The sequence below is a fragment of the Tubulanus polymorphus genome, chromosome 3 (genome assembly GCF_964204645.1).
Source record: "Tubulanus polymorphus chromosome 3, tnTubPoly1.2, whole genome shotgun sequence".
NCBI lineage: Eukaryota > Metazoa > Nemertea > Palaeonemertea > Tubulaniformes > Tubulanidae > Tubulanus > Tubulanus polymorphus.
Window position 1 is genome coordinate 7,653,340 of NC_134027.1, and position 14,110 is coordinate 7,667,449.

The 14,110-nt window shown below is 37.1% G+C and overlaps 2 protein-coding genes across 3 annotated transcripts; one reads left to right on the forward strand and one right to left on the reverse strand.

Annotated features, from left to right (window-relative positions):
- Positions 1 to 202: 202 nt before the first annotated feature.
- Positions 203 to 3,268, forward strand: LOC141901776 (zinc finger protein 277-like). The gene is made up of 13 exons (XM_074789236.1): positions 203 to 353; positions 451 to 613; positions 852 to 1,056; positions 1,156 to 1,247; positions 1,332 to 1,506; positions 1,614 to 1,678; positions 1,750 to 1,795; positions 1,931 to 2,063; positions 2,135 to 2,217; positions 2,329 to 2,428; positions 2,509 to 2,601; positions 2,706 to 2,830; positions 2,924 to 3,268. The coding sequence occupies exons 2-13, from the start codon at positions 586 to 588 to the stop codon at positions 3,105 to 3,107; spliced, it is 1,329 nt and encodes a 442-aa protein (XP_074645337.1). The 5' UTR covers positions 203 to 353; positions 451 to 585; the 3' UTR covers positions 3,108 to 3,268.
- A 3,762-nt stretch (positions 3,269 to 7,030) lies between these two features.
- On the reverse strand, positions 7,031 to 13,572 carry LOC141901782 (cysteine-rich venom protein LEI1-like). 2 transcript variants are annotated; one of them, XM_074789248.1, is made up of 9 exons: positions 13,264 to 13,572; positions 10,721 to 10,869; positions 10,247 to 10,507; positions 9,284 to 9,384; positions 8,614 to 8,702; positions 8,427 to 8,459; positions 7,699 to 7,800; positions 7,499 to 7,597; positions 7,031 to 7,287 (listed from the first exon to the last, which is right to left on the reverse strand). In XM_074789248.1, the coding sequence occupies exons 1-9, from the start codon at positions 13,322 to 13,324 to the stop codon at positions 7,274 to 7,276; spliced, it is 909 nt and encodes a 302-aa protein (XP_074645349.1). In that variant the 5' UTR covers positions 13,325 to 13,572; the 3' UTR covers positions 7,031 to 7,273. The 2 variants fall into 2 exon arrangements, with proteins under 2 accessions (XP_074645349.1, XP_074645348.1); XM_074789247.1 differs by having other exon boundaries at positions 8,614 to 8,714.
- Positions 13,573 to 14,110: the final 538 nt, after the last annotated feature.

Below are 14,110 nucleotides of genomic sequence, written 5' to 3' on the forward strand. Positions count from 1 at the left end.
AGGTGAATTTTGATGCGGGGTTGGCGGTGTTTGTTTTGAAAATAAAGAATATGCGTGCTCTAATCATATACGGTATAGACTGGTTGCCTGTCCCATTCAATTGTAATTGAAGATAGAGACCGGTAACCAGTCTAAATTGAAGAAGACACCGGTAACCAGTCTAATATAATTATACGCCACCTACCGCCGCAGTCCGGAAACCAGTCTAAGATGCTCGGTTAATCTCAAGGTCGTCGTGCAGATTTTTTACTCCTAGAAATTTTAATTTTCATAACGCAGTATATCTTTGTTTTGACGACTCAAAGCAAGATAAGAATAAAATCTACGTACAATAAATGTGTCAATTGTGAAAAGTATGATGAATTATTGACGCCGAAATATGCCGATATATGTTTTTTACTGAAAACTTAAAGTTGCAGTCAATAAACGATTTGAATTTGTTGATGATAGAAAAGATCACTGCAGACATAGAACTGAAGATGACATCCTTAACCGACTGAATGAATGCTGTAACAACCAACAACCAAGATTTTGGCAAAAACATTTTAGCCAATAACCAAAGTCAGTCTGTCATAAGAAAATGAAATGCAGTCCTCCCGACCTCGTGACTGCGGTAAGTATTTGATTTAGAGGTCCCAAGCATATGAAATTGCTCATATTTACTGAGCTGTTCTATACAACCTGTTAATGCCTGCAAATTATACCTTCAACCATTTTAAGCAGCAGATTTGATACCTACATAATAAGCATAGATATACTACATATTTCTATAGTACTACTTGTCTCGTTATTTATAATTATTTTCTACTCAAATGTGTACCAGTACAGCTTCTTTAAAATTGTTCTTGCAGATGCGATTCTAGAGCCACTGAATCTTAGAACCACAGCTGTGAAGACATCAGTGAATGTTAAAACTGAAGCTGATTTCTGTGAATGTTTACTATGCGATGCAGCTTACAGTGCCGATGATAAGCACAGAAATGATTTATTGAAACATTTTTTGGAAAGTCACAAACTTGTCATTGCTGAAGTTCCTATGATAGCAGATTTTGTAAGGTGAATGTTCAGTTTACTATAAAGCCAGTGTTATCTAGATGAAGATCATTGAAAAATTGATTAATTTTGCTGTAATATCTCATCTCTTTTCCATTCTAGTTACATTGCCTACTGGAAGGAACGCTTAAAGTGTACTCAATTAGAAGAAATATGTTCAGTTATAAAGTCAAACTGTGGAGCCAATGATATAGGTTAGCCTTGACTGTCTACAGGGAAACCGAGTTTAAAAAATCTCTAGGCTGAAAATATCTTATTCGTGGACACTTCTTATTTAGGTTTGCCTGAAAAATATTATCTTTTGGCTGATATTTTACCTGAAGATAAATCACTGAGACAGAATCTTCAGCGTAAGAAACTGGAATGTGTTTTAGAAATTCAGCAAAAGGAGCGCGAAAATGAGACATTTACTCATGGTTGTTTGTTCTGTAAAGAGCACTTCACTGGAAACAGGTGAAAATCACTTTTTTTCTGCATTGTCATTTCCAGTACATTTAATACCAGTATTTAGCTGACCGGCCATATGAATCCAGGGTCTGATTTTCTCTTATCAATTTCAGAGCAACTCTTTTCAACCACATGGCACTAGACCACAATTTTAACATTGGCAAGCCTGACAACATAGGTAATAAGGTAATCTGTAAAAATTGCAGAATGTCAGAAATCAGTATGAACTTAGCTGTATTTATATTTTAGTATTTGCTGAAGAGTTTCTGGATCTGTTGCAAGAAAAACTTACCAAGTAGGAATCATATTCCTTTTCTTATTTCTTATTATGCTTATTCGTGTGCAATTTTAAAAAAAGCAAAAACTACATGTATCTATAATCCTCTCTTCAAAATTAAAATCTGAACTAATGAATCATAATTTGTTATAGTTTGCAGTGTTTGTACTGCGAAAAAGTCTTCAAAGACAGAGCAACGTTGAAGGAACACATGCGGAAAAAACAGCATAAAAAGATCGATCCACGAAATAAGATATACGATAAATTCTATGTCATCAACTACCTAGTAAGTAAATGAACGGGGTTTGTGTGAATATACATGTATTGATTGAGTTTTGCTCGATGTTTATCGTTTAGGAGTTGGGTAAGAATTGGGAAGTGATTCAAGCTGAAATTGATGCACCCGCTATACATTCAGATACTGATAATGAAAATGATGAGTAAGTTACTGCGAGGAAAAGGAGCGATCCAAGCTTCTCCAACATCTATTTGTAAATGATGATCTCAAAGCTTTGATTATATAACTTCGAGTTGATCTGAATGAATTACAGGGATTGGAATGATTGGCAGGAAGAAGGTGGAAATGATGCAGTCTGCTTGTTTTGTGATGAATCGAAGACTACAGGGGTAGCACTGCTTCACCATATGAAGGTAATCAATGAATATTCCAACTCTGTAAAGGATTACCGGTACCAAATAATACAAAACGCCATACTTTTTTCTCTTTTCAGGAAATTCATTGTTTTGACATGCAGAAATTTATAAGAGAACAGAAACTATACTTCTATCAGAAATTAAAGCTAGTCAACTACATAAGACGACAGGTATGAATTTGGAAATCTTAATGAATGTAGTTTCATTCTTCGATTATCTGCATCTTTCATCATTATGAATTCCTGGCATTGGTTGTTGCTGCATTTTCCTTCAGATTCATCAATGTCTGTGTATCTTCTGCTCTGTGAAGTTCGACACGAAACAGAAGTTGATGACCCACATGGTCGATACAGGACATATTTCTACAATTCCAAGTCAGGAAATATGGGACTTACCTCAGTAAGTTGTACTGAAAAGGAAAAACTTCAATTGAAATTCACCTTTTCTCATCGCATTGGAAGTTCATATGTGTTAATTTGTTTATCATTTTAGATATTATTTCCCGACTTATGAGAATGATAATTTACTATATAGTTTGGAGGATAACGATGAAGATGATGATAGTGATGAGGAGGATATACAAGTACCCGAGGCTTTTATCATTGGTGAAACAATACCCAGCGTTAATGGAATATTAATGGACAAAAATGTTAGAGATGAAATTCTTAATACATAGCAATTCGCGTATTTTGAAAGGCTGGGTTACTATGTGAATGATTTTTGGCGCACAGATTCCTATGATGAAATGATAAAAATTATTAAGGTGTATACAATATTATCTATTATTTGCATATTGTTGATTTTGTACGAAATTGAATAAAGCTGTTAAAATGCAATCCATGAAGATTATTGCTTGAATTTCTCGATTTGAGGAAAGAAAGAAATGATATCTCTCTTCAAGATTTACGTACTTGCAATTGCATTTAACTTGCGGGTTAAAAGGAAATTCGATAATCTTGCATATTTTGAGATATATCGACGGTTGACGAGGTTGAAATACACAAGACAGCGAAGACTAAGCCATTAGTGACGTCCTAGCGCACTGCGTTGCTCATACGTCTCAATTTCACTAGTTTCGCCAAACCCCTTATCAGCCGCGAATCCAGGGGGTGCTGAAGCCCCTACTTGGTAAAATTTCCGTGTTGGCTAAAATGCTTATTCAAAGGCAATGATTGGGCTGGAGATGGGTACAACGTATGGGATCATCAAAAATAGTGCCCAAAACCTTCAGAATGCAGGAAACAGAGGAGACTAATTTTTCTATCGGTATTCTCAGTAGAGCACCCCCTCCTGGATCCACCCGCTTATATACCCCGGTATGATTCGTTCCCGAGATGGCAGATACCGTGTAAGGAGGAAGGAGTTTACACGAATATTCATGCAGAGCAACTGATTGCGTAACTCGATTAAAGGCGTTTATAATATATATTCAACTTCGTGTCTAATGATTTGTCTTCAATTTTCGCATCCCCTCCCTGCCAGGAAAAAATTTCTATCACTTCGAGGAATGCATGGATAATAACTATAAATTAGGCATAAGAAGAATATCTCTGGTAATAACCCAAATATTGAATAGGGAAGTTATGTGCGTTAGAAAAAATATTTTCCCAATTATAGACAGCGTCTAACTATAAATTGTATATATATGAGATATACGGTTATTCAATGTTTAGAAATTGAATGACAGCATAAAACGTAGTTTACGCGCAAATTACAATCATATTTCACCCGTATTTATTTTCACGCACGGCCTCCTGAATTTTCTTAATCAGTCCGCCCGCGGGGTTCCTATTAATGAAAATCGCAAATCGTTATATCTAATAAATTGAATACACGCTCGGTTGGTCGGTTGGTATTTTGTGGGTCATTATTCCCAAATTATATTAAAGAAATCTAAGGTACAAAAAAATGTTCAATTCAAAAAGCTTTACACATATCTTGCCAAACTCTTCCGATACTTCTTCAACGAGTCCATTAAGAAAAGAGAATAACTTATTTCTATTCAGAATAATGACTGCTCCCATACATCTTGGGAGCACAAATTGTGTTTGGAACCAAGGCAAATGTTTGCTTCGATACTTATATATAAGTATATACATTACAATAATACATATTTTTCCTGACGCTCGAAAGTTATAGCATTTCGTTCAGTTTCGATCTGAGGTCATCGTTAGCTGTATGATCGATAGCCAAACGACCTTTGACCCCGCGACGAATATTACGAGGTGGTTCAATAATGCGGAATCTGACTGCCGCGTGATGTGGTGTGACGTCATCGTGGTCATATCCTTCATTGATATTTTCAGTTTTCAATGGTTGCTCTTCTTCGATTTCCGTTTCGTGAAAAACGGGGTTCGCGTCCGCATTTTTAGAATCGGTATTATCTCCACTTCGTATCATTTTATACAAGCAGTTCGTGTCAAGTCGAGCTGCTTCAATATTTTCAATTTTTTCCGTCAGAAGTCGATTGTTCAACATCTTATTCATGAGTCGATGACGCGTCGGCAAGTGCTGATGATCGGCTACTTCTGAGGGCGTCGACGGCTGCAAGTTTTGCGTCGAATAATCCGTGTAACTAGTACTGCGAAGTCTATCGAATAAACGACCGGTACTTTTGGGGATATCTCTAGCTGATTGAAATACAATTCTGTATTCGGGGTTTGAAGCCAGCGCTTTGATGCTTTGCTTGCGAGCGGTCACCGGTCTCTTCTTTCTTTCATTCGAATGGCTTTTTGAAGACGTTCTATTATTAACCGGGCTATTGTTCGAACGAGGCGGTGGAGCCGACGTTTTCATACGAACCGTTTTGGTTTGTCTTCCTTGACATTCGCTAAACGTATCATTATTGTCGAGCTGTGAGGGTTCATGTTTTGGTTCGGCTTCACCGAAGACCTTTGAGGGAAGGGTTGTAGTATTAGATGGAAATAGTCGTGACATTTCAGTTTGCACGGTCCCTTCCCAAGCATTTACAGCGCCGCCAGCAAGTGAAACCCTGGAAGCGGCTGCCGTTTTCGTTGATCGAGGTCGACGCGGTTTCAGTGGTGGTGTCGTCGTCTGTTGCGCCTCTTGAGCGCGTCTGATGTAGATCTTTCTCAGCCTTTCCTCTATGACATCCGCCGCTTCTTGGATCAGTTTATCCCCGCTGTCGACTTCGTACGGATCGACGCGTTTATGAAATAACACGGCGCTAGATTTAAATGGTGATGATGGGCAGCGAATACCAACCGGCAACGGTGCCGATTGTGGTCTTTTCGAAGCTGATTTTCTTAACATCTCAGTTACTGGTTTTTAGTGAGTCATATCAATTAAAGTATTTCATAAAAACATAATCGATTTCAAGATTTCGCTCGTAATCATTCTGAATATCACATACCAGCAGTTCTTAGATCGATTTGATGCAGTCGCACATTCACTAATGAAACATAAATTCGATCCATCCAATGCTGTCATTCCTCTTCAAACAGGCCAATTGAGCGATATCCTTAGTCGTTAATTCAGTGATAGTAATCAGCATAATCCATCCAAAAACAGTACGCATTTATTCTTATTCCGATCACGCGCAATTGATGATATTTATTCCGTATAGTCAAGTGTATGAACTTATTATACATTAATACTTTAAATAAACGGTTTCTTAACTTTATATTTCATTAAACTGCCGTTGTATTAATATTCAGTATGTAAGCCAGTTATTATAAATGTTCACGCCACCGAATCAACATGCCTGCAAGTACGTGCTACCTTCCCCGTCGACGGTATTTAGTTATTCAAACATTGTGCTTGGTCGGCTGATTAATTAGATAGTAAAAAGTGAATCAGGTCGTCCGTAACCACACGGCTACGAACTTCAATAAATATATACTTGAGGATGTAACTTTTTTGTTGATTTATGGAACACCGTGTTAAGATATTTGAAAAAGCGCAGCATGTCGTAACCGCAATTATTCCTCTACAAAAAGATAGTGATTATAAGGAATGCAATCTATGGACGAATGTTATATTACACTAATTGCCTACCAACTTTGTGTCTATCGAGAGCAAGTTTTTACGCGGTGAATCAATTTCAAGGCGGTACTCGTTCCGAAAAAATGATCGATCGAATTTTTCATAAACTTTCGACCGTTTTAGATTCGTGGTGTATCTTGCAATTAGTGTGTTTCTCACGCTTCCTCTCCTCCCAATGAGTACCAATCACGACCACTGATTTCAGGGTTACACCTCCGTAAAATATCCATTTGATTTCAAGATTGATGATGTCGCCTGCTGCGCAGTCAGTACGCCCAACTCATCCGGTCGGACGGTAGTCTTCTCTAAAGTACATGCCATTAAAATTTTTGAAAAATCCGAAAGAATCTAGCGGAGCCTACGTAAACGGAAGTATTTTGATTTGATTTTCCCGTCCCTGTTCAATATTTCATATGCGGGCTTGAAGATAATACACCACAGCAGAAACTTGACCATTGATTTTCAAAATCCTTCGAAGGTTAATTTCAGTCAAGTTGATATGACAGTCAAATTAATTGACATTCTATAAAAGACAACGCATGACATCTCATGGAACTAAATACGTATTTATTCCAATCCAAACTTACACCTCTAACCGATAATTTCATGTGTCGAAGGCGAAAAGTGAAAAAAAAGATAAAACAAATGATCGTTGGTTCGACTTTTAATGGGACAGCGGACGGGTGTGCGCAGCATCGTCTATTTAGCAGAGTTCCGTTCAAAACCGTCATTGGATATTCTTGAACGTTGGTCATAAAAGCAAAAACGTGTTAGAATGTGAGATAAACGCAAAGAACATCCGATTCATGTCGTTGAAAAGTACTTGATCAAACCCACTCACGAGAACGACCCTGAAAAAAACACAGTTAATTAAGAAGACTGGACTGATTAAAACCCCACGCAATGGTTGAATTCGTTCAGAATACATAATAGATTGAAATCGAAATTTTCGGGAAATCTTGCGACGTAGACAATGATAGAACTCAATACGTTTATCGTAAAAAAGTACGTCGGCCATAGGCTTTTTGGAAATGAAATATATATGGAATGTGTAGCTCTTACTACAAGTGCTGCATTTCATTGGACACATTTCTTGGATCATATCATTTGTGCAGTCTTGACCTTCACATAATTCATCGTCATATTCTTGAAAACATGGTTCTGTAATGAAAAAGAACCATAGGAGGAATATATTTGTTTTTATTCTGATTACCGTTACACATGGCTGGTGCCAATCGTTGGATGCGGAAGGCACTACTTACCATCACAGTTGTTCCCTGAGCCATATTCGCACTTACAAGTACATGTAGATCGGTCTAATATACCTCTTCCGAACTCGTTCAATTTACAAGTCTTCCGACATTCTACCATTGACAAAATGCAAGGATGATAACAATAGTTATAACATTTTCTTGACATATGAAGGATTTCTCCGTCCTGAATTGTATTATTTAGTAATCAATTAAGGAAAGGGGTATAGGGGTGATAAAACAAGCCAGCCCCAACTTTAGAAACCTTGAAAATATTGTGATTTTATTCGACGATATTAAACACACTGCCCAAGAAAACAGGGAGTGGACCGTGAAGTCTATATGAAGATTTCTATTTCAGGTTCGGAAGTTGAGTGCAAGCTGCGTTTTCGACTCGGCTTACGACGAGTCGTGAAACGTGCATTAAGCGGTAATTTCAACTGATCACGCGCGGATAATGATTAGTTGGAAAGTACCCGAGATAAAAGCACTTTCCTTTCACAGCAAGCTATTATCACTAGTTCGCAATGGAAACTTTAAATGACCAACAGATTCGTATTTCAAGACGTACAAACGTATCCCGTTCAAAAGTCATCATGCTAGTAAAGGATGGGTTGCCACTATTTGAAGTATATTATATTCATTATATAGAGCGTTGCTAGGATAATTCAAAAATTGCGAGGGAATCGAATACAACCATCTTCTGGCGTTGTCAGTACTAAATAAGTTACATAACTCACCACATAGTCCGGAATCTGACTCTAGACATGGAACTGAAATGGACAAGCATATGAAAAATAGAATATTTTGACTATCTTGATATAATGTTGATTTACCTCAGAAAGATGAAGGAATAAATATTTGTAAGGAGTACTAAATGGAGATTTAGCTAGGATCTAGGTGGTGCGCTTATAGTAGAAAACTTACCACAAAGTTGTTTATGACAGAAAGCAGCCGGACTTGCGCATTTCGAACAAGGTTCACCAGATTTAAACGGCTTTTCGCCGACACTTACCCTGGAACCCAAACTGAAATATAATATAAACTGCCCACAACATTTAGTTACAACAACTAAATCATTGATATGAATTGGATGTTTCTGAATAATTTCTTCCTCAATCGATTTTTTAGAAAAAATGTTACCACTCATTGAAAACTATCTTGTAACATAGTGGAAGTAAAGAACAGAATATTGTCCACTATGTAATTGCTACAAGTTTTGATAATCTTTTCTATAACCAAGCTTTAAATCTACTTCCAAAATACGTCTCTTTTAAAGATTCTCCATGAGCGGCATAATTCGATATGGAATATCATGTCAATTCTTCGGGACAACACATCAGTAGGCCTAAATCTTGTATAATTGTGGATTGGATTGAGTGCGACAACAACTATTGAACCGCGCACGCAGAAAATCTCAGAATCCTTACTGCGACAATTCATTTTTTTATCGTTATTGCCTGATGCGACCGATGCAAAAAATACGACGATATGATTCTTTTTCGCGTGGCAGAACGATAGAAGAATCTATAATTGGCTTTTGTTCTTCGCGATGGATGATTCTTTCCATGACATAACAGGTTTCAAAGCTACTTACGCAGGGTAGTACATACATGCCACGAATTTAATAGTGGCCCTTCCGTAAAGAGTACATTTATTCACAGCGCATCCGACTCGATCGGTTTCCGCTGTAATAAGCTGAAATGCAAACGGTTTTAATTTTGATGACCTTGTAATCGAGAATAATGTCTAGCCAAATAAAATTTGAAATCTGCACTAATGGCATAAATATCTGGAGCCCGATAGATGAGTTGACTATGTACGATTTAAATTTGCTTGAAATGGTGGGTATCTCACGCTAGAGTGGCAAACAACATGAGTAACAGGTTAGTTATTTTTTTTTTCAAATTAGGAACTGCCTGATTTGCGAATATCGTATATGATATTAAACTACAATGGTGGAAATTTTGATTTTCTCCACACAAACCATATAATCATATCTATCGAAAACCTGCTCGACGTTCCTATACGAGATAAATAACTGGCTACTAGGAATTGTGATATAGGGTTATAAACAAGGACATCGCTCCTATTCCGTGCAATAATTACTAGTGATACGCCCAAACAACGCAATTATCCCACCTGAATTGTCAAAGTCACTTGTATCTTCTGATTAGCAAGAACTTTTCAGCTGTATTATAGCAATTTGTAACTTAGTCACGGATTCTTCACCTCCGAGACCATGGGCTTAATTTGTCATGTGTGTTTGATGTCTGATAAAAGATGAGCTCTCCATAGTGAATCGACAAGTGCGTGGAGAAAAGTTGGGAATATTGACCCATCATGATCCCGCATAAAAGTGCCGTTGTAAAGAACTGGGAATCATACTAACGTTTTAAAGTGGCGAATCATCTTTTATCGATTATCGTACACGTACGAAGGTAGCTCTATCAGCGTTTCGCTTTGAAATCTCAAGTCCTAATCAGTTGGATTTCATAGAATCGCAGCTAAACACACGAATCAAATGACTTAAAGAAATCTTTTTAACATAAAAACGTACTTGCGAATAGTTCCAGCAAGGTGAATCGGTAGTACATTGGTTAATCATTTCGTCATAGTTGACACCTTCGTTAAACCATTTACGAATAATCGATGACATGGTAGTTTTACGCGGTACTTTAGCCGTGTTTACTCCGTATTTGAGAAAATACGTGAATTCATCCATTTCGCCGAACTCGTCGGAAAGTTGTTGGTGAGATTTCCATAGATTTCTGCACTGGACGACTTTCTGAGCAGATTCAGCCAGAGATTCATCCCAAAACTGAAGCAAAACCAGTTGTTTGAAAACATCGAAGACAATGCTTTGCCGTCCAATTTGCGTCTCAACAGACAGAAAATTGACATGCAAATTAATCGATTCGAAATACATGATATGATTTTACACGTTTAGTAGCAACACTTGATTACATTATTTCGTAATCATATCTCCAAAAGAATTGTTTAGATTTAATATTCAATGTTTATTTGAACTCACAATTTTTTTCATATCGGCGGCCTGAGCGGTGTTAGCTGTTAATCGCCTGTAGAAATTATGCAAATCTACTATATTTCTTTTTTGCGAGGCTCGCATCTCTCGTTGCCCCAGAGAAGATATCACATTTGTGCTCGCAATTATTACTGAAACTAGGAAAAAATGATGAAAATTGAGATTATAGCTTTCCTTTTATATCTAATCAATATCTACACATACGTATCGTAATTGAGTGTTCAGACACAAATAACGGCATAGGTTTGTCAGGGCAAAAACTGGATGTGAACTCGTAAAAAAAAATCTTACACATTCACTTTAACCGACTTAAGAATTCTTGGCAATGTATCGTTGCCAATGTCCAACTTTTGTATATTTAGCATTCCTTTTCAGGGTTTCAGTTTATACAAGCCTTGCTTTTTCTGAAACCCCAGTTCTATATTACAACATTATGTATCATCTTTCATATTGTACACATTGTTGCAATTTATCTCTGAAATAAATAGATAGATAAATAAATTCGCTTTAATCAAGAAGTACCATTATACTAAAACATTATTTAAGTGATTGCTTTGTGAAGATACGTTCACATCCAATTTTACATAAAATGGGCGACGTAAATAATGCATCCAAACGATTCAATCGTCCCGCAACTGATGACGGTTTGGTTATGATTTTCTGAAAGCGTTTTTCGTCAAATGATAGATAGATAGATTTTTATTTATATTTTCCAAATCACTTTGTGATCTAATTGTTAAATCTCGTGAAATAAAACAAACAGGGATTTCGGTGCAAAATGATCCAATTGCATGAACAAAATTTTAATGATTCTGTATGAATTATTCATTTCGAAAATCCCGCTAATGATAGCTGTGATTTAGTAATTTCTTTTCGAGGGAAATTAGTGGGAGGACATTGAATGATGCATATGTCTCCCATCGTATCGTGACGTAGGTCGATGAAAAAATAGCAGTTCCAAAACAAACGATGAACTGAGTCTCGAATGGGAACTGGTGTTATGAGAGAGTATAGTGGTCGTTTCGCTATGGACACTGCTGGATTCCAATCCATGAAATGATATTTTTTATCAAAAGTTGTAACGAACGGTCTTTTTTCCACTGATCAAACACTGATGCGGTGTGTAAATGCGCAACCCCATCTGACTACGCGATGACTTTGCTTTTGACAACTGCAGTGGAAGTGTTAGAGGTTTCCCGTGACAACGCTGCCAATCAAACCGATAATGAACCGGTCAATTGCATTTGTGTGTGAACAGCGTGACACCCGTCAGCGTCAACGCGGCACTTTCTTTTACAGATGTTTTTCTATCTGATAATTTTCTCCTATTTATAGTAATGTTGATTCGGAGCTTTTTCATTGATGATAACGATACTATATTTGCAGTGCGAAATAGCATCCGAATAGCAGCCCGCGGAATCCCTATAGAGACCACGATTTTCAATTATGAACACCACCGTTAAAATCAAGCTGTCAACGAAAGCTGCTTCGGTTTAAAACAAACTCTGAATATTTTGCACGGTATATTTATTTATTCATACGTCGGGAGTCGGGGTCGCGAGTCGGGAGCTAAGCGATGAATGAAAGTGGCCATTACATCCAAAACCGAAGTAAAAGCAAGCTTTATCATCCGATTGTTTAACTATTAATGCAAGGAACATTAACGCATTTTCCAGTCTATATGGGTACGGATTATGCCTCGATGATTTAATTGGTTACTAGTCAAATGAAATATGCGACACATGAAATATGAAATATACATTAAGGGAAAATTGGTGGAAAATCCGTATCAATAGTTGACTAGATTGCAAGGAGTCCACGATAAACGCAACGAATCAATTGGCAACTTTTTTCTGCGCATTACGTACATCGGAGCAAATAGTGTATAAATAAAAAAACCGAAGAAGAAAATAATAACATGCTTTGCAGTGCAGTGGTGTTTATAGATCTGATAATCACCAAGTTTTATTCAAATTAAATTCGGATGCACTTTTCTTAAATGGACTGTGTGCGTCATGCGTCATGATTCGTCTTCAATTCAGTGAGGTCTCCAATGGAAATACACACACCCGCCAGTTCAAGGATCTGTCTCATTTCTGATTTATAACGATCTTTAAAAAGTAGTTTGATTTTGATAAGATCTGCAATATATATCGCCTCTATTTCCTGTATTTTATCGAAGAAGTGTTTTCATTCTGACACGAGATCAAAAATTTGTCCTACAAAGGCAAAACTTGACTTGTTGTTTCGCAAAATGCGCAGTCATTAAACATTTTGGATTTTACCTTACTTGTTTTCGTTTTAAGGTAGGATAAAATCGAATTTTAGCGACAAAAATGTGTTGTTAACTACCGTAAAATTGAGAAACAGAATGACAAAAAGACCATTCAACTTTTGAATCGAAGCTATTGAAACTTATGATGGACACGACTTACGTGTATCTTTTTTAAGTTATTAATCGTTCAGTTAGTTTTTTTATCATTTAAATAGATTAAGTGACAATATTGGATGCAAAACATAAATAAACTTACCTATGAACAGATTGCGGATCCAATAACCCCGACGACATAAACACGTTCCTTCAAATTTCATTGCAGCTTCTATATTCAACGGAGAAAAAAACCACTTCGACGAAATGTTTATCTGGAAAACTTTTTGTTTTATTGGTAGATTTATCGGCGATGATCTGAGTCTAGAGCAACAGGCGACTTTATTCTCTCCGGGTGTGACGTACGCTACGCACGCGCACCCACGCAAACGACGAGTCGAGAGGGCTATCTTGTTATTCCTGTAGGCCTATGGGTTTTTCATTTCATAGGCCTACGTATCATCTGATTGTTCATGTTTATTCTGTACAGCGATAGGCCAATGTCTACTTTATGTACCGGGTACCGTAACCGTACGTTTTGTGAAGTTGGATATATTCGTAATGGTTATACATCATTAAAATATAGATTTTCGTTTAAACATTGGAATTTCATTCAAATCTCAATAGTAATCATTTTGTCTGATGACATTATTATTTCGCTCACGTGAGAATCATCGGTTTTCATTCACGTGAATGAACTAATTTGCAAATAGATATCATGAAAATAAACTGGAGTGGCGAAAGATACAAACAGCGACGAATGAACACCTCTGGGAGTACCGCGATCGACGTCACAGCGAACCCACGTCTCAATCTGCAATCCCTGACTAATTGAATAATTAGAGGTGAACATATATAGGACCCAGGTGATTTAATTGAATGAAAGTATCGTTGTATTTATACATCTATCGAAGCCATTTAATTTCCAAACCACCACATTTCGTCCAGTGCGGTATTTTTTAGATCCTGGGCCCTTTGGTTTTGCACCTTTATCCTATAATATAGCAAAT